The 24655-nt window shown below is 42.7% G+C and overlaps 1 protein-coding gene across 2 annotated transcripts in view; it reads left to right on the plus strand.

Moving 5' to 3' along the window:
- The window catches only part of DMAP1 (DNA methyltransferase 1 associated protein 1), a 47263-nt gene that overhangs the window by 3044 nt on the left and 19564 nt on the right, over positions 1 to 24655 (plus strand). Inside the window, exons 1-8 of one of the 2 annotated variants that reach the window (XM_015422954.1) lie at positions 878 to 895; positions 2600 to 2709; positions 4644 to 4735; positions 7198 to 7393; positions 8211 to 8369; positions 9863 to 10030; positions 12621 to 12806; positions 19278 to 19349. In XM_015422954.1, coding sequence (XP_015278440.1) covers positions 2608 to 2709; positions 4644 to 4735; positions 7198 to 7393; positions 8211 to 8369; positions 9863 to 10030; positions 12621 to 12806; positions 19278 to 19349 — 975 coding nt within the window. In that variant the 5' untranslated portion in view covers positions 878 to 895; positions 2600 to 2607. Of the gene's footprint in view, positions 1 to 877; positions 896 to 2599; positions 2710 to 4643; positions 4736 to 7197; positions 7394 to 8210; positions 8370 to 9862; positions 10031 to 12620; positions 12807 to 19277; positions 19350 to 24655 lie in introns of those variants that run through there. The other variant, XM_015422953.1, reaches the window with a different exon arrangement.

Genomic DNA, 24655 nt, shown 5'->3' on the forward strand with positions numbered 1-24655 from the left:
CTTGTTTACACCATACGTTGAAAAATATGTATCTTCTCTCTCTCCCACCCCAGAATTGGAGCTTTTCAGAAATTTCAGTTTAGACATAGTAACATAAAAACATAAGAGAAGCCAATGTTGGATCAGGCCAGTGGCCTATCCAGTCCAACACTCTGTCACACAGTGGCCAAAAGTACCAGGTGCCATCAAGAGGTCCACCAGTGGGGCCAGGACACTAGAAGCCCTCCCACTGTTCCCCCCCCCCAAGCACCATGAATACAGAGCATCACTTGCCCCAGCCTGAGAGTTCCTATCTATACCTTGTGGCTAATAGCCACTGATGGACCTCTGCTCCATATGTTTATCCAATTCCCTCTTGAAGCCATCCATGCATGTACCCGCCACTACCTCCTGTGGTAGTGAATTCCATGTGTTAATCACTCTTTGAGTGAATTAGTACTTCTTTTTATCTGTTCTAACCTGGCTGCTCAGCAATTTCATTGAGTGCCCACGAGTTCTTGTATTGTGTTTCTCTACCTGCTCCATCCCATGCATAATCTTGTCAACCTTAATCATGTCACCCCTCAGTCATCGTTTCTCCAAGCTACAGAGCCCCAAGCTCTTTAACCTTTCTTCATAGGGAAAGTGTTCCAACCCTTTTATCACTCTAGTTGCCCTTTTCTGTACTTTTTCCAATGCTATAATATCCTTTCTGAGGTATGGTGACCAGAATTGCACAGTATTCCAAATGAGGTCGCACCATCGATTTATACAGGGGCATTATAATACAGGCTGATTTGTTTTCAATTCCCTTACTAATAATCCCCAGCATAGTGTTGGCTTTTTTTATTGCAGTTGCACACTGTCTCAACATTTTCAGTGGGTTATCTACTACGACTCCAAGATCTCTCTCTTGGTAAGTCTACCAGTTTGGACCCCGTCAACACGTATTTATAGTTAAGATTTTTGGCCCCAATGTGCATCACTTTTCACTTGGCCACATTGAACCCCATTTGCCACGTTGAGGCCCACTCGTCCATCCTCAACAGATCCCTTTGGAGTGCCTCACAATACTCCCTCGTTCTCCCTCGTTCTCATCACCCTGAACAATTTAGTGTCATCTGCAAATTTAGCTACTTCACTACTTACTCCCAACTCCAAATCATTAATAAACAAGTTAAAAATATTTGGACTTGGTACTGAGCCCTGCGGTAGCTGACTGCTTACCACCCTCCACTGAGAAAATTGCCCATTTATACTCTCTGTTTTTTATGAATGAGCCAGTTTTTGATCCACAAGAGGACTTGTCCTTTTATCCCATGACTATTGAGCTTACTTAGGAGCCTTTGATGAGGAACTTTATCAAAAACTTTCTGGAAGTCAAGGTAGACAACATCTATTGGGTCCCCCTTGTCCACATGTTTTTACACCCCCTCAAAGAACACTAACAGTTAGTGAGACAAGATCTTCCCTTACAGAACCCATGCTGAGTCTGCCTCAATAGGTTTTGTTCATCAATGTGACTATTGGAAGCATATTTGTCCCTCCATGTTCAAAGCCTTGGTCAGATACTATATGCAGAGTTATTAGGATTTTGCATTTATTAAATTCCATCCTGAAAAATCTTTCAAGGGCCATATACTAGATTCAGCAATTGGATGGCAAACGTATGGATGTGGGGCACCTTTGTAGTTCTGCCAAAATGGCCACCACAGGAGGTGGAGCTGACTAAGACTCCCGTTTGTAAGCAAGCAGCTCTGCTTAACAGGGTTATTTCAAGATAAACATATTGTTTAAAAATATTTTCTTCAATATAAAAGTTGCTGAAGCAGCTTTTAAAAAATCTGCACAATCAATCAGATTTCCAGTGGCCAGCCAGAAATCCTGCAAGACAAAAGCCCGCCTGGCCCCATCTGCTTTTTAAAAACACTTGATGGGCACCAGGAAAGGTGTCAGCTTGTACAATAGTGCCCATGGGCAATGAATTGGGGATCCCTAGCATATGATAAGAGAGCTTTGATAAGAGAGCCAGTTTGGTGTAGTGGTTAAGTGCGCGGACTCTAATCTGGGAGAACCGGGTTTGATTCCCCACTCCTCTGCTTGCACCTGGCTGGATGACCTTGGGCAAGCCGTAGTTCTGATAAGAGCTATTCTTGAAAAAGAGCAGTTTCTGTCAAGAGCTCTCTCAGCCCCACCTACCTCACAGGGTGTCTGTTGTGGGAAGGGGAAGGGAAAGGAGTTTTTAAGCTGCTCTGAGACACCTTCGGATAGTGAAGGGTGGGGTATAAATCCAATCCTCTTCTCCTCTCTTCTCCTCTCTTCTCTTCTGTATTCCCCTTGACAGTGAACTTTCAGATGTCTGCTGAGACTGTTGTAGCTGCTTGCATGTTCTAGGCTAGGCACATGGAAAACAGTATCAATTCCAGATTACAGTATAAAGTTACTGTGAAGTGAAGAGTTTATGTTCTTTAAAAAGAAGTCAAGAAAGTCAGTTAACGTACCATAGTAGTCTGTCTTCCTTAGGAGTCTAGTTCTGGTTCAGTGATAGTACATTGCTGTTAACCAAAAGGCAGATAACGAACACTGGGTTTTTAACAAAGTTCTTTTTTTCTGGTCTCAGGCAACAAAATGGCCACAGGAGCGGATGTCCGGGATATATTGGAACTGGGAGGCACAGAGTCTGAGAACATAGGAATTATAAATAAAAAAGACATCATCAATTCTGATAAGGTACAGTTTGGGGGGTGGGGAAAGGGGTGGTTTGAATCTTCAGTAATAGATTACACTTTTGGTTTCCTTTTGTCTTTCCATTCTCACCTTCCCAGATATCTGCTGGGGATATATCTGCTGGTACTCTTATAACATGATTATTGGGAAGTTACAGGGCCATCCACATCTATGGGTAGGAATGTGTAGGATATGGAGCGGGGAGGAGGGTCTTCAGTGCTGGCTATTGCCAGGAGGCTTAATCCTGAGCCTGAGCCTTTCGTAATGAGGTGAGGGAGTTCTCCCTGTTTTGCAGCTTAAGCAGTGGTGCTGGTGTGGTGATGCTGGTGGGGATACTGCTATTACACTTGTAAGCAGCAAAGTGCCTTGCAAAAACATAAAAAGATCTTACTGTTGCTTTGTATCTTGCTAGAATTTTCCCTTAACGGGGAATTTCACAAGTCTGTTCTTGAGAGAGTGTGTTAGCCTCCTGTTCCATGAAACTGAAGCAGTTTAAAGACCCCAAGCCCTTTGCCGTCTTTGCGCTCTTGCAAGTCTTTACAGTCTGAAAGAAATGTGGTAACTCAATTTTGTTTTGGCCACTCAGTGAAATGTTATGAGTATATTCAGCTGGGATATATTGTATAAAGCCCTCCTTCTGGTCCATTAACATGAATCAAGTATTAATATATTCTATTCTTTTATAACACTTACATTGAATAATAACACTTACATTGAATATTGACATTGGAGTTCCCAGAACCCCAAAGCTGTGATCACACCAAGGATCCTATCTTGCTGCTTTCTGTTTTACTTTGCACCTCTTGTCTTGTTGGGGAGAAAAGAGAGAGATGCTGTGAAGCAGTTTGTCAAAAAAGTGGGATGATAGGAGAATGAGGATGGAAGGAGGACTTGCTGATACAGTAGGAAGCAAAGTCTGGCTGATACTATAGGAACAGTCTGCTTCAGCCAGCTGTAAGTAGAAAGCCCCTACAGTCGTGTCTCATTCCCTACGCCCAGAATTCTGAAACCCACCACATTCTGAAAGCCACTGATGAGATTGCCTTTGGGGGGGAAAGGCCATGTCATGAACAAACTTCTCCCCTTGCACCAGCTAAAAAGTGATAACGACTATATTCACTTAATTCCTGAATAGATTTTTTTAGGAATACTCTGTGACAAAAGTACACCTCTTCTTCCTCCTTTTCAGACGGTTACTTCAAATTAACTGAAGTCAAGTTTTAATTAGGGATCAATTAAACTGGATTGTCTGGGCAAAAAAGGATCGTAGAATCATAGAGTTGGAGGAGGCCATCTAGTCCAATCCACTTGCTCAATGCAGGATCAGCCTAAAGCATCCCTGACAAGTGTTTGTCCAGCTGCTGCTTGAAGACTGCCAGTGAGGGGGAACTCACCAACTCCCTAGGCAGCTGATTCCACTGATGAACTACTCTTTCTATAAAAAATTTTAACCCCTGACTTCCAGCTGATATATTTCCATCCTTAATTTAAACCCATTCTTGTGAGTCCTATCCTCTGCTGCCAACAGGAACAGCTCCCAGCCCTCCTCTAAGTGACAGCCTTTCAGATACCTAAAGAGAGTAATCTCCTTTTCTTCAGACTGAACATTTCCAAGTCCTTCAGCCTTTTTTCATAGGGTTTGGCCTCCAGGTCCCTAATTGTCTTCATTGCTGTCCTCTGCACCTGCTTCATTCTGTCCACATCCTTCTTGAAGTGAGGCCTCCAGAACTGCACACAGTGCTCCAGTTGCAACCTGATCAATGCAGTGTACAGTAGAACTATGACATCTTGTGATCTGGATGTTATGCATCCAATTATAACAGGCACATTCTTCCCAATAGTGAACTGTCATTCTGCCAGAAAACGTATGCCTTAGTGCAACACTGCTGATAGTAATGATTTTTTCCAGTGCCTCTAATAAAGATCTTTTGTTTCAGAAAAAATCGAAAAAGTCTTCGGAGACCTTAACTTTTAAGAGGCCAGAAGGAATGCATCGGGAGGTCTATGCCCTGCTGTACTCTGATAAAAAGTAAGAGCATTAGCATAGCTTTGGTCCTGGGGAGTGGTGAGTGCCTTCCGCTCATGCCCTCAGCTTTATATGTGTGAGTGTCTCAACACTGGTTCTTCCTTATTTAGAAGCTTTATATCCTTCCAGTCAACTACGGTGTAGCACTCAAAGCAGCTAATAAAGCTTTAAAGTATCAGAACAAGTGAAACAGTAAAATGAAAAAAATGCAAACACAGCTAAAACAAACAAAAATAAGATAGATGGCGATAAAATTGCAAATAAAGCAACAAAAAGTAATCAGCAGCAACCATAAAATATCCACAGAGTATAATTACCAAAAGTTCTCCAGAATAAAATATTGCTTATGGCACACCAGAAGGTGCAGAAAAGTGAAGGAGAAGGAAGTTCCAAAGTCTGGGAGCCATGGCTGAAAAAAACGTGTCGACCTCCTTTGTGTGGAAATGTAAAGCAGGATACCACTGGTGAATCTCAAGTTATGGTTCTTCAAGTACCTGCATCCCATTTAGGGTTCTAAAGGACATTGCCAGCTCCATGAGACAGGTCTGGAAACAAATTGGTTACCAGTGAAGCTGAAATAGTACTGATGCCATATGCATTTCGTACTAGGTCCTAATTATGACCCTTTCAGCCACATTCTGAACCAGCTGAAGTTTCCAGGCCTTCTTTAAATGAAAGCTGATATGAAACACATTCTGATAATCTAACTGGATATAACCAAAGCATGTGAGAAAGTGGTCAGGTTTTTTCTGTCTAAAAATGGATGCAGCTGATAAAACAGCCTAAACTGGTAAAAGGCACTCCTAGCCAGTTCTGCAATCTCTTCCTACAGCAGCAGAGCCAGGCACGCCCCCCCCCCCCCCCCCCCGGCAAACCTGATCCTTCTGGTTCAATTAAGAACTGGTTATATATCTAATCCCAGAACAGTTTTCCCCTCATCTACAGACATCTGTCTGCATTAAGCTGCAATTTCTTTTGCTCCTGTCTATCCCTTTACTGAGTTCTTAAAGGCCTTCCTGCAACTTTTAGAGCAGCTTCCTAAGCTTCACCCTTCCAGGTAGCTCTCCATGTAATGGAGGTGCTGCCTGAGTGTTTCTGATTTCCATGCTCCAGATGTCTGAGGAACTTCTAAAATATAATGCTTCTAACATTTTTGAAGGCATGGGTGGGAATGACACTTTTATGTTTTGGGGGGAAACTGAAATGTTATAGTTTTTTGTTTGTTTTTACAGTTATATGCAATAATTTATTACAAAATCTAAACATATTTCACTACTGATTGAATGTAAAATGTATGTAGACTTACTTGGCAAATAAAATAGTAGTCATCAATTATATTTTGTGAAATGTAAAAGTCTAGTGCCTTACGCTGCTACACCCTAAAATGCGTAAATATATCTTAAATTTTGCGAGTTGGGAAAATAAGAATAAAAGTTGAAAGCTAAAACCATCAACATCGTAGTAAACAAAATGAGACTTTTATTCTGTGGCCTTGCAGCCTGGAGCCAGACAACCATGCGACTTGCCTTACATGCCCAAGGAAGCTTTGGGGTTATGTTTCTCAAAGAGCAGGGTACCGTTACTTCCCGCACAGATCAGTAGGGCTGCAATGCTGTAATATCAAAATGTAAAATAAAATTAAAAGTGTTGTGCCACCATGCTTGGTCCACAGATTTCTCAAGAAAGATGGGAGGAACAGTCAGGAATCTGTTTGCAAAACTTTTCTGAAATTTGATTGTGTTTTGCATTTCAACATAAATAATTGTGATTATTGTAGATCTGTCATGTAAGGTAAAGATGGTTTGCATTAAGTAGGGTGCTTCCCAGTTTCAGTGATGTCCTCGCTTCCAGACTGAATTAGAAACTCAGTGTGTCTCATTGATAGTTTCTGCCCTTTAGTCTCCTCTGGGCTGAGTTCACATTTGAAACCTGTGTTTGTCTGAAAGTTGGTTTTGAGTTAAGTGTATAACCTAGGGAGCTGCGGTGGCTCAAGTGGTTAAGACGCTGAACTGCAGGCTGTGGAAGGTCAGTAGTTCAGCAGTTCGAGACCCAGGTGCCACATGATGGAGGGAACTCCCATCTCTAGTTCCAGCTCCTGCCAACCTAGCAGTTCGAAAACAAGAAATTGCAAGTAGATAAATAGGTACCACTTCGGTGGGAAGGTAACAGCGTTCCGTGCGCCTTGGCGTCTAGTCATGCCGGCCACATGACCACGGAAACGTCTTCGGACAGCGCTGGCTCTTCGGCTTTGAAACTGTGATGAGCACCGCAACCCTAGAGTCGGATTTGACTGGCTTTCGAGCAAGGGAACCTTTACCTTTTGTAACCTAGCGATCCAGACTGTGCAAGATCAAATTGTCTGAAGCCTTCAGTCTTCCTCAGAGATCATGGAACTGACAGTGAATATGTGAAATGAGCCTCATGCCAGAAGCAGATTCATCAGCTCATGTCTTATCTCTTTTCAGGGATGCACCTCCTTTGCTACCAAGTGATACAACGCAGGGCTACCGCACAGTCAAGGCAAAGCTGGGCTCCAAGAAAGTGCGGCCTTGGAAGTGGATGCCCTTCACCAACCCTGCTCGTAAGGATGGGGCCATGTTCTACCACTGGAGAAGGGCAGCGGAAGAGGGCAAGGACTACCCCTTTGCCAGATTCAACAAAGTACGGAGGCTTGAGGAGGGCTTAGATAAACTTTCATTTAAGTATCTCAAAACTTCCTCTTTAGTTATTACTCTTAAAGCTCAGAAAGGAGAAGTGCAGAGCATATGCATAGCCATCTGGCAGCACTTTAGTGTCTGTTGACATGACCCTTTTATGCTGAGGGTCTGGCATAGAACTGCAGATAAAATTGGTGGAAGGAGCTTGGAGTCCCCATGGCTTTGGCACTTGGGAGTAGCAAAGCTGGAGTGTAGATTGTGATCCCTGGTCTGAAAAATATCTGGCTGTCCTCAGCCAGAGCCAGGGCTTTTTCAGCCCTGGCACCGGCCTGGTGAAACTGTCTGCTGAATGAAACTTCGGTGGCAAGGAAACAGTTTCGAGCAAGAAACTCTCTGCCGAATGACATCCATGCCCTGAGGGATTTAGTGCAGTTCTGCAGGGCCTGTAAGGCAGAGATGTTCTGACAGGCTTACTGTTGAGGACAGCAACGGTTTCCATCTTGCCTGCACTTCCCCTTTCTCTCCTTCCTCCCATGTGGTAGTGATAGAACTGATTCATTTTAGGGCCATCTGATATTGTTATACTGTTCATTGTTTTAACTGTTTTTAATTTGATTTGAATGTGCTTATACAATTGTTGTGCACCCCCCTGTGCCTTGTTTCACAGGGGAGGGCGGTCTATATGCCGAATTTCTATATTCTATACTGTGCCTTGGAAACTTGGGGTTGTCTGCCTCAAAGTCTTCCTGCTAGAACAAACAGTTTTGTGTATTAACTGTGGTGGCCCATTGTGTGAGCAGTCTGTTCTCTTCTTGCTGTAGACTGTGCAAGTTCCTGTTTATTCGGAGCAGGAATATCAGATGTACCTTCATGATGATGCCTGGACCAAAGCTGAAACCGACCACCTCTTTGACTTGTCACGCCATTTTGATCTTCGCTTTGTGGTCATTCATGATCGCTATGACCACCAGCAGTTCAAGGTGAGTGTCTGTTCACTAATCTCTCTCTCTCTCTCTCACGCGCACACACACACACACGCACACACACACAGAGTTCAGTGGGGCAGTTGTTGCATACCAGAAATTCTGGCTTTAAGGAACCACTTTGTACTTCTTGACAAATAGCCATAGCACTGAAGTAGACATGGGAAAGGACTGATTATGCACAGAGGGGGAGTTAGAATCTGGTTGTCCTGCCTGATTGTCCTCCTTTCACTGTCACACACACAGGTTGGGACTCTTGGGCTGCATTCACACTTCACAACAAACTGCAGTTAAACTGCAGACTGGCACAAACTGGCACAACACAATTCATGTTCATGCACGTCCTTTGCTCTTCTCATTTCCCTTTGACTACTGAATACTTCCCGGTTTGTTCAATCTCCTGTTCACCAACAAAAGCAGGCACCTTGCTAAATTAGTGTTTGTTTACTCCACACCTGCCAGGATTGTAAATGGGGATTTACCTGAGGGAATCCTGTCCAGTGTAGAGTAAACAAGCTCTAGTTTGTTGTGACATGTGCATTTGAACATCGCAGTGAGCTTGATCTAGCTGGACAGTGTTCCGTCAAGCTCCATGCTAGGGAAGAAGAAAGGGGGAAGAGTAGGGGATATTTGCTAGCACAGGAACAAACTGTGTATATGGTTAAGAGCAGTGGACTCTGTTCTGGAGAACCAGGTGTGATCCCCCACTCTTCTACATGAAGCCTGTTGAGTGACCTTGGGCCAGTCAGGGTTCTCTCAGAACTCTCTCAGCCCCACCTACCTCACAAGGCATAAGAGTAGAAATCACAGATACCAAACTGCACTAAAGGCATCTTCAGTAATAGTTCAATGTGTGATTAAATGACACCTCACACTACAGACCAATGCAGCTACCCTCTGAAACTATTCAGGACAGTGAATGGATGCAGAACATCTCCATCAAGGTAGACTACTGAACATACCAACATGACTGTCATTGTCACCTTAAGTAACACTATTATTATGAAACCTACTGTTTTAGCACTTTATGATAATTATGATAATTGGACTGTTTTATGCTTTTTATGATTTATTTAATTGTATTTATATATTGAATCTTTTATGTAAGCTGCCCTGAGCCTGCTCTGCCAGAGAGGGCGGGGTATAAATTGAATAAATAAATAATAAAATATGTCCAATGGGAGTCCAGCTGCAGCTTCTTGGGTCTCCTGAATGCATCCCTGGGTTCTTTTCCTAGTTCTGCCGCTGATGTTTTGTATGAATTCTTACCCTCTGCAACGGATAAGTGATATTGATGGGGACCGGGGAAATGAGCTTGAGAAACATTGGAAAAAATCCTCTGGGCAATGTTGTGGAAGTAGGTACAATGTTGATGTCTGCCTGAAATATTTTTTAAGACCAAAAAGATAACACAGCTGCTTTCCAGCCTCTCGTGTGCTTAGTTCTTTGATTAGGGTCCTGACACATTTGTACCCTCTTTCTCCCCTTAGAAACGGTCAGTGGAAGACTTAAAAGAGCGCTATTATCACATCTGTGCCAAGCTGGCCAATATTCGTGCTGCCCCAGGCACTGATCTGAAAATCCCTGTGTTCGATGCTGGCCATGAAAGGCGTAGGAAGGAGCAACTGGAGAGGCTATATAACCGGACGCCAGAACAGGTAATATTGGATAAAATACTGGCAGAATTTGAAAGAAAAATATTATAAGAAAATACCAAGGTGGGTCTCCCCACTTGAAGCATTTATTAAACCAACTCTTTTGACGAAAGACAAGATAGAAACATATGAGTACTTATTAGATAAAAAAGACAAGATTAAAAACCTGGACACAGCAAGTATACAGTTATCATGGTGGGAAATATACACAACTTAAATCTATATATAGTAAAGATAAAACCACGTGTTTCTGTGCGGGAAATAATGAATTAGACAATATATGGTTGTCAACCAGTGATAAGTTAATACAAAAGTATATACCTTTCTGATAGAAAGATATATGCAAGAAGAGATGGTTAAACCCTCAATGGTAGCGTGGATGAAAGATATGGGTTATACTTATAGATATTGATGACTGGGCCAAAATATGGAAGACAATGAGATACCTTAGTTGAACAGCTTATAAAGAAAATTTATATAAGATGTTCCATAGATGGTACTGGTCGCCCGATAAAATTGGGAAATATGCACCTAAAATCTCAAAGAATTGCTGGAAATGTAAAAATAATATAGGAATGTTTTTTCACACGTGATGAAAATGTTGTAAGATGCAAAAGTTTTGGAAAAACATCAAGCAGATAATACTAAAAATAATGAATGTCAATCTAAACTTGGTACCAGAAATATACTTGTTAAACATTATTCCAGATAACTTTGATTGAGAAGATAGATATTTATTAACATACATCTTAACTTCGTCAAGAATTATGGTAGCCCGATGTTGGAAAACAGATAAATTACCCTCTAGAATAGATATAGCAAAGAAACTGCTGGAAATAGCTGAATTGGACAAGCTGACTATGTTATTACGTGGTAAAGATGAGATACTGTTCCAAAGAAGATGGATAAGAGTATATAAATGGTGGGGAAAATATTTTATATGTAGGACTCCAAAACATGAAAATGTATACATTACAAAAGTGCTTTTGGCTGTATAGTAAAACTGAATAAAGAAAGTAGTTAAGAACAGGTAATATTGGGGAGATCGACAACATCTGAATTGCCAACAACTGAATTGTTAAGGCCCTTGTGTTAATAGTAATAAGAACAGCTAATGATACCGGTATAGCCACATGGTACCATCATAAAATGGCCTTATAAGGTGCTATCGCCATCTAAATGCAACAGCACTTTATATATAAATCTGATTGTTTGTCTGAATTTTATATTATTGCATTGTTTAATGCATCTATGTTTTATTGCATTTATTGTATCGTATTTTAACTTCTTGTAAACCGCCCTGAGCCTGCCCCTGTGGGGAAGGCGGAATATAAATCGAACAAAACAAATAAATAAATATTATAGTGTTGGACTGGGATCTAGGCGACATGGGTTCAGATCCTTCATTAGCCATGAAACTCAGTTAGCCAGTCATTCTCTGTCCGCGTAACCCTTCCTCACATGTTGTTAGGGTACAATAATGAAAGAAGAATAGTGTGCACTGTTCAGAGCTCCTTGGATGGGTGGGATAAAAATCCACTAGTTAGATAGAGACCATTAGAAGGCACCAAGGCCTCACATTTCTTTATGAACCAGATCTCTGCAGGAAATTGATCTTTCCTGATTGCTGCCCCATTCCCTCTGGGGCAGTTTCCTCTTCAAGAGAGTATTCTTGGGTCCACTTCTAACCTCTTGAGGCCTGTTTATCAATTAATGGGCCTGAATGCTTGTGTTGATGAGGGTAAATAGTAAATGAATGAAACATGATGTGTATAACATATGATTTTATTAGTTATTTGTTTGGGAAGGCCTATAGCTGCTGGCATCCATCAACATTTACCTCTTGATTTCAGACAAGGTATTCAAGTAGCACACCCCACACACTTTAAACAGATGGATTCCTGCATTATTTAATGCTGAAACAATGTGCCCTTCATTCAGTGTTCTCCAGCATCACCTTTAAGGGGGTAGTATGATCTGAACTGTAATGCTGGTGATGGTTAAACCCCTGGCAACAGTTGGGTGAGCTAATGTGATGTCGTGGAATCTTTGCAGACATTAAAACTATTAAGAAAATGATTTGTCAACAAAATGAAAAGGCAGCTTTGCTGAGAACTACTTATACAGGCTCTATGGCACTTGATGCTATGAGGCAGAGATACTGGAAAATGGAGTCAGAAGTGGAGCTAAGGGACTGGTTAGCAGATGGAAAAGGCAAGAACGAGGGAATGATGGGTGGTGAAGGCATGACGTTGAAGAAAGCGGGGCTGTTGAGAACAGTGAAGAGGTGTTGAGTTGCTGGGATGAGCAGACTGAGAAAGGAAGTTGGAAGCTGGGAGACGATGATTGGTCAGGGAACCACGGGAGTACTATATTTCTGGGTGTGCTGTGCACCATTGGAGGTTCTGGTGCCTTAGAGAAAATATTCTATCAGGTAATGGCTCCTTTTGTCTGTGTTTATTAAGCCCCTCCACTCTGAAGTTTGTAGGACAGTGGAAACGCAGATGAGCAGTCCAAATGCTAACACGAGGTGTCTCTCTCATACTGCTTTACCACACATTTCCTATTAGATTTGTCGCTTTCTCACCTGTAGGTGGCAGAAGAGGAATATCTAATCCAGGAGTTGCGAAAAATCGAAGCTAGGAAGAAGGAGAGGGAAAAGCGAACGCAAGACTTGCAGAAACTCATTACTGCTGCTGACACAACCACTGAACAAAGGCGCGCAGAACGCAAGGCACCCAAGAAGAAGCTGCCACAGAAGAAAGAGACAGAGAAGCCTGTAAACATCTTGGGTTTATTCCGTTGTCCTTATTATTTGTTATGCTATTGCCTTGCCATTTCTTTGGCCAGAGTTTGCCTGCTAGGCTCTGGATGGTGACTGAGGGATGAATGGCCCAGCCATAGCCACAAGCATAATTTCTGTGGGCTGTTTTGTTTCTTTTTAAAGCCTGCTGTCTTTTTGTGGCATGGGAGAGCTTGGATGAGAGATGGGTCACATCTCTCTCCAAAGTTTGGGGGAGGGGGGTCAGTTTTAAACTGGAAGGAACAGAAACTGCTGCATGGGAAGAAAGCAAACGGGACTTAAAGGTCAGAGGAAGCAGGAACTAGCTCTCCTCTTTGGCATGGAGTTCAGTTGAGTGAAATTTGAAAAGGGCAAATTTTAAGCTGGTTTGTGCCAGGAAATGTAGTTACTCTGTGAAATTGGCTGCAGTATGTTAGGATGGAGGATGATAGAGCGGTCAAACTCCTTTCCCTGGTTTCTAAAAACCCCTTATTTATTATTATTTGATTTACTTAATTTATACTCAAACTTTCTCTCCAACTGCAGAGTGGGGATTTGAACCTGGGTCTCCCCATTCATAGTCCAGCGTTAGCCACTATGCCACCCTGGCTGTCTTCCATGGTTAATAAAGGAGCTGAAACTGTCTCTTCCCAGGGTGAAGGGAGTCATTTTGAAACATTCAGAGAAGGTGTTCAGAAGCTGATTATCCCATCCCTGCTTAGGAATGGTGTTGTACATATTAGTTCATACTACAATGGCCTTTTCTACATTTCCTAAAGGCTGCAGATGGTAGGCAAGGCTGGATAACTGACGGAGCAGTGCTGTCTTAGCAGTGCCTGTCTGACTTTTCCTGTCTTGTGTTCAGTCTTGAGCCTGTGGTTTCTTCTCTGTGGTTCTGTGACACAGGAGGCCACAATATAATCAACAGGCTGTGGGTGGCGGGACAGCAAAGTGGTTCAAGATGTAGTGAATGGTTTGGGAGTGACAGCATTGGCCGTGTGCAGTTTCTGCGAAAGGGTCTTCCTTTCAGCTGGTTTTGAGGGGTAAGGAAAGAGGTGCTAAACTGTCTTTGTAGTAAGCGCCATGTTGTGTGTCTGAAGCCGGTTTTCTCTGGGAAAGATTACCTTGTGGGTTGGGATGTCCCAAAGGGCCCAGCGCTGTGGTTTCCATTTCTGTTTTCCCTTGCCAGGTAATCCTCATAGCCTTGTCAGCTAAACTGTTTCGTGCCAGTGGGGCCCAGGATTAGATAGCCATTCAAAATGCTTGAGGCATGTTTGGCTACCTCCCCCAGCATTGCCTGGAGCCCTTGTGTCTGCTATAGGCAAGCACCTCGGGGCTCCCGAAGGCGGCTTCTGTTGTTGTACTAGTGCCGTTTCAACCATGACAGAGTCCATTAGGAGTCAATTACCAACCGTAGCAGGGAAACACTTTTTTTTTTAAATTGCATTTTAACTAAGAATTTGAATCGAGGGCTGTATCAGCATCATCTCAACAAAGGGAAGTCATTTACCAAGGAGTCAATTGAGGTTGAAGCATTTATAGCTCATGCTGGAGTATGAGGGAGAGCAACCTGTTTAATTGTGCTGATAGGGTGAAGACTGTCTGTGCTGTGGGGTGAGTGCGTGTCCATTCTCATGAGGGGGCAAGGCAGAGAGTTGCTGAGGGAAGTTGTCAGGGGGCACTTCCAGACTGTTCTGAGGTTCTCTTTTACAGATGTTTTTATGAAAGCTTGGTTACTGCCCCCCCTCCCTCTTGGCCTTTACTCTCTGGTAGAGTCTGCAGATTCCAGCATGCATTACTGCTGATCCAATAGCGGCAGGGTTGATTTTGCTCTTTTTTGCTACAATAGTTTATCCCTCTACAGGTTATGGTAGGCATTAGGTGAAACTTATTCATTAGAGCTTGTAATAACACAACATGACTTGACCCATTAGTGTGGGTCTGAGAACTAAAGGAATTATGATAATTTTCGCTACTTTATAGTGTCCTGAAGAGGAGAATAGTTTATTTGATGTATTTGACGCTAGTTGCCTAGATAATGGCTGAGCCAGTTTGGTGTAGTGGTTAAGTGCGCGGACTCTAATCTGGGGAAACCAGGTTTGATTCCCCACTCCTCCACTTACAGCTGCTGGATGACTTTGGGCAAGCCATAGTTCTGTCAGAGCTGTTCTCTCGAGAGCAGTTCTTCAAAGAGCTCTCTCAGCCCCACCTACCTCACAGGGTGTCTGCTGTGGGGAGGGGAAAGGAAAGGAGTTTGTAAGCCGCTCTGAGACTCTTCTTCTTCCTTTGCTTGTAGCTTAGATACAGAATTAGATACCTTCAAAGGAGTTGTCTTGGCCAAGCAACATAATGTCCGGGGGTGTGCAACATAATGTCCGGGGAAGGGCCTAGTGATATCCTATATTTTTGCAGTGCAGTGCAGCCCGCTTAGTTCCAATCATTGTGAATCTGACCCATGTAAGCATTTAAGTTGTGCACTCCTGATTAGAGCATACATGAATTGTCGTATTTATGATTCACAGTATAGCCCTTCATGTACTTGACCTTTCTGGAAAAGGCTGGTCTGGCATTTGTCTGAGTTCAGTAGGAACAAATGCAAATATAAGTGGTGAGGGGCTGGAGACACTTTTTCTTTCTTTTCAGAAGCATGTCTGGAGTATCCAGCACTGCTCCACCTTTCAGTGAGCTCCTGTGACTTCTTGGGTTTCTGTTTCCATTTTGACCGGTCCCCACAGAATTGACTAGTCTTTGTGTCCTTAAGACTTGTTGGCCAGTCTCTTGTCTAGACTGAAAATGGAGATCCTGACTTGTTTGTTCAGTTGAGTAAGGCTGCCACCATGTGGAAATGCCAACATTTTTCTCTCTTTGTATTGTTCATGGTGGCAGGGAGGTGCCACTGAAGGAGTAAACAGAAGCAAACCGAGAAAGCAGAGAAGACAAAAAAGGACCGCAATATTTTGTAGATGATTGATGCATGTATATATGTTGTGTGTGTGCACACATCTAGAGCTCCATGCCAATGAAAATCCTATTTGTAATACTGATTGGGAAATTTCTGGATGTTCTTTAGCAGACAGTAGAAGTTGGTCAGGAAATAGGTGTGGTGGTGTGCAATGTTCCCTCTAATTCCCCCCCCCCCTTAGTGGAGCAGTTTGCATCCTGAGCAGAATATAACTGCTGTAATCTTAAAATGGGCAATGGGTAGCTCCAGATTGCTGCTGAGTGGGGATTCCTGTGTTAATGAGCGGTCTCTCACGCGCACAGCTTAGAGGGAGCACTGGGTGTGCGTGCAAGGTAGATCTGGGGAGTAGGCAGAAAGATGGGACCTGTAGGACAAAATATGCCCTATAACTGAAGCTTTTGAGGTTTTCTGATTTCATGGTTTTAATATACTAACTTTCTGTAGTGTTGTACATGGTAGTACATGGTAACTTGTCTCACCACACTTTGCAAATATTATGATAGCAGGTTTAGTGCTGTAAGTGATAAATAATGAGCTTTTTAAACATCTTGTTTTAAATCAGTGCAAAACATCTATGCAAACCTCTTGGCACAAAGGATTTATCGCTTCTGTTCACCTGAGCAGAAGCAGTTGTTGCATCTTCCGCAGTCTCTTGCTGCTGCACTTTGTTCTGTGCTGTAGACCTGGAATCCATTACAAGGAGAGCAAGGTAGAAGAACCTGTGGTGGAGATTTTTCTGCTGGGTTTCTTTCTTCCTCTGCTGAGGAAACACACACACTCACACTCTTTAAAAGTTACAGCTTAATTGTCCAAGAATTTATAGTATCAAAATACTTGTGAATCTGCCCTGGTTGAACAGAAAGTAAATTATATGCTTTCTACTTGTAATGGAGAAATATTTGGCTAAAGAGGAAAGACATTACTCCTGGAGAAAAAATATGAGGGACTTTGAGATGGGCAGCTGTTTCCCTTTCCATGAAGTGTAAGCAGGGAGCAAGTGAGTTGAACAGGAACACTAAGACATCAACTGTACAGGAGTGAAATGGGGCAGATTCTGGCATCCTATCCTGCTTAGCGACAGACTGAACTTAAGAATAGTATAGTACCAAACTTTTGTTAATGTTATGAATAGAACGGAGGGGGAGTTAGTATTTCCCCGTGATCTAACAAAGTAGTAAAAGGATGCTTCCCCCCTCCTCCACCCTTTACATGCATGGTAATGGAACATTAATCTGTTTTAGTGGTTATTTATTTTATTTTTTAATTATTTTTTGCATTTATATCCTGCCCATCCCGTAAATGGGCTCACAGCGGGTTACATTTCCATAAATACAATAAAATTTTAAAACGCATTATAAACATATAAATCAATAATAGTTTGCCATGGAGAGAATCCAGCCCATTGATGTAGGTAGGTATGGCCGGTTATCAGTGGGTGGGAGACAGCAACCTGGGGGGGGGGGCCTCCGTCTTGCAGGCCCCGTGGAATTGAAGAAGATCCCGCAGGGCCCTGTTCTCAATAGGGAGCATGTTCCACCAGGTGGGGGCCAGGGCAGAAAAAGCCCTGGCCGTGGTTGAGGCTAGGCGGATGTCCTTTGGGCCAGGGATTGCCAGGAGATATTGACTCTCAGAGCGTAATGCTCTTCAAGGCATATATGGGAAGAGGCAGTCCCCATGTGCAACAGAAGTTACAACTCCTAGTTCAGGCAGTGGGTTGTTAGTCATTATTGTGCTGGTGGAAGATCTAATACCTTTTGTAAAGGCTACTTTGCTTTATGACAAATGATATAATTTTAAAAATATAATTAACATTATATTTATAGCAAACATCATACCCATTCTTTCTCCCCAATGGGGACCCAAAGCTGCCTTGCTCTCCTGTCCTCCATTTTATCCTCACAACAGCCTTGTGAGGTAGGTCTGGCTGAGTGTGTGTCACCCAGCAACCTTCCATGGTGGGTTGGGGATCTGGGCATTAGAGGCACACAACAGGTTGCTTAAAAGCTCTCTTATTCCATGTTGCCTGTTGTGAAGATAACCTAGTTCAGGATGTTCCAGTTCCCTTCATTTTTGGCACTGTAACTTCCATCATCATTCTGGGATTGGTGGCCAGTTTTCAAACATGTAGCGTTATCTTCTGAGTTATGCCGGCCACAAACAGAGACCTTAAGCTTCCATTGCAAATAGCATGATGTAGTTGTGGTTTGTCTCACCTGGGCCACCATTTTCCAATGCCTTTCCATTTTGTCCATGGAACTCCCACAGTCATCCTGAAGCTGGTGGCCAATTTTGAGTCTCCTACCTTTATTTTCTGTTGAGTTGTGCCTGCCAGTGTGGTGTAATGGTTAAAATGTCTGGGAAACTCAGGTTCAAGTTCCCACTCTGCCACGGAAGCTTGCTGGGTGACCTTGGGCCAGTCACACACTTGCAACCTAACCTACCTCTCAGGGTTGTTGTGAGGATAAAATGGAGGAGAGGAGATTAGGCTAGGAAACAAATGAGCATGTTGATCTTGCATAAAATGATGCTTGAAACTAACTTTGTGTCTGTATTGGAGTTAGAAACTGTTTCTCAGATGATTGAACACAGCCAAAGATGTGGAAGTTAATCAAGAGTTTAACGACCTGGCAGCCTGAACAGCTTTCTTGTAGTCCTAGTTAGGAGGAAATAGATTTTAGCTTGGCAGAGTCCTGATGGTTAATCTGGAAGAGGCTGCACTTAGGTTAGTGCAGCCCTTGAAATGAAGAACTTACAGTTTCACATGTTATCATGTCAGTATTCCATCTTGTCCAGTTCCTGCCTCAGTTGCTAGTTAGTTGTAAACATTTAAGAGGAATTATGGGGCTTGAATCGAGTCCTCCAATCCATACTGTTCACTTCCATTTCTTGGATCCTAAAGTAGAGGAGTGCTGTGTCAAGAGGATTGGACCTTGATAACTTTGTGTTAGCACCCACAGATTCCATTAGTTCATTTCTTTAACACTTCTATATGAAATACAGACGCTACAATAGTGAATTCCAAAGATAGCTTTGTGTTGTAAGAAATTTACCCCTTTATTGCTTTTTTAAACTGTATATTAGTTCAGAACCAGATATAGTGTAAGTGCAGTTGAAGCTGCTTTGTTGCAACATGCATCACTTTCATACTGATCTGCCCAAAATTATTCAGGAGAATGGCATCTGTTACTGAATGGTCTCATAACATCGTGAGGATTAAGTTCATATTAATTGCAAACTGAATTTACCAAACTCACTTTATGCAATTTGAATGGCATCTGAATGAGTGAGTTAATTCTCCTGCAGTGTTCTGAATCCATGGTTTAACCAGCCCTGGTTATCAAGTCCACGTAATACCGTTAAAAGTAAAAGGGGTGGGGTCCCTCTTTTTTCTTGGCTTACCCCTGTGCCTCTGAGAGGGGGGTTCTTGGTCAGGAAGTGGTGCTTCCCTTTCGGGGTTGTCTTTAATGCCTCTACTTCACTTTAACAAATACTGTCTCCTTTTTTAGGCTGTTCCAGAGACTGCTGGCATCAAGTTTCCGGATTTCAAGTCTGCAGGTGTCACACTGCGGAGTCAGAGGGTAAGTTTCCGTATTGATCTTGGAGGGCCTGTATAGATGCTTGCTTTCATTCCGTATTCACTCTTCAAACTACTAATGGTCCAATGCTGAATATATGCAGAGAGTCTGAGCTGCAGTGGGCTATAACGAGTCTGTGCAGTGCTAGCTGTGTGTTTACTCTAGAAGCTCACCAGAGCTGCCAGTTCTACATGCTGGACTCTGCCTTTTTGCTTTTAATCCTCCACTGTTCTGAACCTGTCTCTTAGTGCTTACGCTTCCATGTGAACCAAGCCATCATGTCTGCACTTAAGTGGAGATGATGGGGGCATGTTCTATAGCCAGGAGTGCAGCCATGGAAAATGCACTGGGAAACGGATCACAAGGCAGCTGTGCCTCTTAGGACTTGATTTCCATAATGTGTGGCTCATACAAGTTACTTGTCTATCCACATTAAGGGGAAAAGTTCTGACCACAAATTGCAGACTCCTGAATTTCACAGCAATCGGAGCACAAGAGCCAAATTCTTTGGGAGAACAAGTTGCTGGGATGTGAAACTGGCTATTCTGAATTTTCTCAGAGGGCATTTCAGTGTTACTGTGTTAACTGGGTAAATAGATTTCTGTTTTCCCATTTCCTTTTCTTTCTGTTTATTAGCTAAATTGTCTTTCCAGGCAGATCTGTGAGGCAATAGGGAACACTCAAACTACTATGTTCCAGTGGATAGAATTCTAAATTTGTATCTGAACAAAATGGAGGAGGGGAGACCTTTTAGCATGTCGGAGGAAGGACAGGATGAAAATGGGATAGAACTGAGATACCAGTCCAACCATGGGAATTACCTGGATGGCTCATTGCTTATAGCCTCAGTTCCACATTATTAAAATGAAAATAATAGTCACTGACCCCATAGGAATCTTGTGCAGGTGGTTGAGATAAAACGATAACATTCCCATCTTGCTGGGTTCCAAAGGATTTGGAGGTTCCAAAGTTCTTTTGAAGTGGCTGGGTAGCAGAGGGGGATAGTCTGTACTGCCCTTCCTCCATGCTTTGTATTCTGAGCATGCTGATTATTGATGGATTGTCTTGGGTGTGGTTTTGCTATGTGACATGTTGGCTAACAGCCTCTGATAAAGTACGAAATGCTGGTTGGCTGTGGCTCATGTTAGAATTTATGAATATATGATAGATCTTTCCCTGACAGGAGGCTAAGCATTGTAATTATAGAACATGATTGGGAATGCCACTTTGAGCTGCTGGTTTGGGTTGTAGTTTTTACTGTTACAGAAGGAGAGAAATTATGTCTTAGAGAAGGGAAGTCCCCATTTCCCCAAGATTCCTATTTCAGCACTGGTGGGGATTTATTGGGCAGACCCAAGTATAGGTTTGTGGCCGTCCTGTTTCGTTTACTAATTGAAGCCTTCATTCCAAACTTGAATCAGACTGTTTTCATTTAGTATCTCAATTTGATTATTGTTTAAGAATCAGGTTTGTATTGTGTGTGTGTGTGCGCATGCATGTGCATGTGCATGTGCACAGACATGTCTGCTTCCTCCCCCCCCCCAAAAAAAAGTTAAGGTACTTAATTTAGCTTGGATTATTGCAGTACTATTATGCAGTTGCAGTTTGAAAACACCATCCACCAGTAAGGACTTGGTATTCTGTGTTATGAACATTTCATTTATTAAATGTCTCAGCTAAGATTTTGCACAGGGCCTATTTTTATTCCTTCAGATTTTGGAGGCCCTAAACATTTACTGGTCCCATTGTTAGGACACATGGCCTGATTGAGAAGGTAGTATAAGTTGGAAAAATCCTCTGTACAGCAGGATTTACCCTTGGTCTCTTACTTGATTTTGTCTGAGGCCTACTTCGTACCCTTCTGGTTGCTGTGTATCCCTTGCTAGATCTAGACCACGGTAATTACATTTAGAGAGTGGAATTTCATGGAATGGGAGTATCATTTGGAAGGTTGCTATTGGTACCAGCATAATCCTGCCATTCCTGAAATGACACTGTTCCAGTAATGCCTGAATCAGGCCTCTGTTGTCCCTGGCCCGTTCCCTTTCCCTTTCCCATTCCCTCCCCTCCTCCCTTCCCGTTTATAGTCTACCCTTCCTGGAAGCAGGCTCAGGGCAGGTAACAACATTTCGTTTATACACAATATATTAGTTAATACAACAAAATTAAAACTTTAACCATCATCATAAATATTAAAATGGTGGTCACAGCTGATAACAAAGAAATGTTCTGGTTGTGGAAGGTTCCTGGCCATAGCCAATAGTTGTTAACAGAGTCTATAAAATAAGTTTTGTAGTCTTATATGCACTGCTGGAACTTGCAAAGCTGGAAAGCTTGATCAGCATTTGTGTGGTGTGTTTCAAGAGCGTTTCCAGGTGACTGTAATCTAAATGTTGGCTGGGATCTGAGAATGCTACCTAAACGAAGGTTCTGTTTTTGCCAGTATGCTGCCCTTTGTGCCAGCCCATCTTCCCCGTCCCCAGCTCTGTTTCTGACTGACAATGTGTGGAGCTGGCATGCAGTTCAGGAGAGGATTTGTTGACTGCCTGTTTTAACTCCTCTTTCTAAACAGCTTATTCAGATTCTCTCTTGTAGTCAGTTTTAGTGGTGAAGCCAGAGCAGCCTCATATCTAAGATGAATATGATGCTTTCTGCTCAACAGTAAGGTGGAATGCTTGCTTGAATATATCAAACAACCTATATTTTCCTACTTTTATTCCTACAGATCAGTTAATTTAATTTACATTTGACAAGCCGTTATTGGCATACGAATACACATACAACAGTTAATTTAATACAAAATGCAGTTTATCTTTTAAAGACGTGCTTTGTAATCAGTGTTAACATACCACTAGTATGAAGATCGGCACATTACTTGTATGGGCCAAAGGTATCATATTCAGTGTGCTTGTAATTCCCAGACTCTCTCTATGGAAATGCCCTAACAATGTTTTTTGTGGGCCCCGATAACTTCCTTAATGAAATAATGCTGGCTTCTCGAACGTCCACAGTAGCCATGTGCTGGAAATTTGAATGGAGAAATAGTCATTAGTTTTTATTTGCAATGGACAGTAAGTTTCAGCAATGAACAATAGTTAGAAACTTCTGTGAAGGAATTTTTTACTGGAAACAAATGGCTATCTTTGGAGGCTAGGGACCTAAGCATGGCTCCTTCTTGAGTTTTGTGTAAGGCTGCAAGCTTCCCTTTTGGTATCCTGACTTTGTTCCTCTTGGAAAGTATGGAATGTAGTAGCCTTCTTGAAAAAGGTATGGTTTTGTAGGACTCCAATATCTTGTGTGCCAGCTTCACTGAATTTGGGGGGGGGGGGAAATCAACACTTTAAAAAAAAATAATTTTAATAGTGCTCCAACACCCTGCTAGTTTTAACTGAAAGCAGTTCTCATGAACTTTTATGTTCAGGTTACCATTATATTTAACATATCATCTCTGGGCTAATGCAGGTTTTGTTAGGGAATGTTGTAGATGTGTTATATTGCTACCTGGTTCCTGTTGTGAAGGAGAATATCATTGAAGTATAGGTGGAGATCTGATCTGAGGCTGTCGCTCTGAGATGAAGCAAGAAGTCTGGACTCCAGACTGCTAGGACTTTGATAATGAGGCAAAAACACTAGGATGAAAGCAAGTTCTTAGCAACCTCAGAGCCACGGAGCGCGCTGGGGGATGCTGTGGCGCAATTGTTTCATTCACAGCTGGGCACCTTCTACCAAGAAAGGCTTCCAGCTGGCAGTTTTACTTGTTACCTGCTAACTAGGATCTTGTAGACAAATTGGTGGTCAGACCAATTAAAAAGAAATGGGGGGAGAGGGAGCTTTCATTCCCATTGATTCACAACATCCACCCTTACTGGCTTTTAAATATTTACTAGCCAACTGAGCACTTTTTTAGCACTGATTAATGAGGTACAATCCACTGAGGTGATCGCTTTCTTGCAGCGCAGCGCAGCGATGGCGTAGGGACTCGGATTGTGCTATGCATTCAAGATAAACGAGTCTTTTGGCCAAAGCTTGGCATGAGGGAGGGGGTTGACTTAGGTATGCATATATATTAAATGTATGTTCTTAGTCTTGAATTTGTTCTGTTATGAAACAGTTGCTTGTGCCGCCTGCTTACACTTCACCAGAGGCCCTTGACCGTGCACCTTCTCCCTGACATTAATGCAAAGCCAGAACTCATCAGCTGCTAACGGGGGAAGCATCTGTCTTTCTGCACTTGATCAATACTGTCCCTTTAGAGGCCAAGCCTTGAAAGCAGTTACATAAAATACCAGTAATATTTATTTGGATTTGATAAATTTAATTACTTGGAACAATTAATAATTTATCTCTTTAGTATTGACTGTGCTGTGAGGCATCTTGGTGAGATAAGCTGTTGTTAATCAGCACCTCCTTATTAGCCGGAAATTGTATGTTGCTTCGATGAGGGAACTTCCTCCGGTTAGAAAGATGAAGTGTTCTTGTTGCTTTTAGTGACATGTCATGTAGCGTCTGTGTGCAGAGCCTGATTCTTCGACACAGATAATAGCCAAGGACAGAGCATGTGGCAAGATGGGTGGGCGGGGAGGCATCTGTGATTTGAATGTCCAGCGTCTGTGTGCAGAGCCTGATTCTGCGACACAGATAATAGCCAGGGACAGAGCATGTGGCAAGATGGGCGGGCGGGGAGGCATCTGTGATTTGAATGTCATCTTTGTTTTACTCACAAGTGGTGAGCCCCGAAGAGGCCAAGCTGAGAGGTGTTCTCTTGGTCTCTCATCCGCAGGTCTCCTATGGCACAAGTCTCAAGTTGTGTACCAAGGCTGAGATAAGATACTGGAATGCTGGTTTTGCATGGGTCTTTTGCACGTTAACTAATTTGGGTCTTATTTAAGGGAAAAGCTGGATAAAAGCATTTAAAAGAAATATAGACCCTCCCACCATGGCTCTTTGTAGCACGTCACCTGTAAAGTTGCACATCCAGTCCCATTTGACCAGGGACTTCTGTGCTTCTTGTGATTTTGGCTAATCCATGCAGACATAGGGAATGACGGGGTGGACATTTTCTGGTATTGGTATGAATGAAGAAGCCTTGGCTCATGCCCACTCTCAAACTGGAAGATGCAGTATATAAATGTTGATGTTAAATGAAATAAATACCTACCACATTGTGAACCAATGTAGTATAGTGGTTAGACTGTTGAACTAGGATCCGGGAAACCCATGTTTGAATCCCCCCACCTCTGCCATGGCAGCTTCCTGGGTGACTTTGGGCCAGTCTCACACTGTCAACCTAACTTAGCTCACAGAAGGAG

Source organism: Gekko japonicus, unplaced genomic scaffold, assembly GCF_001447785.1.
Source record: "Gekko japonicus isolate JY-2015 unplaced genomic scaffold, Gekko_japonicus_V1.1 scaffold117, whole genome shotgun sequence".
NCBI lineage: Eukaryota > Metazoa > Chordata > Lepidosauria > Squamata > Gekkonidae > Gekko > Gekko japonicus.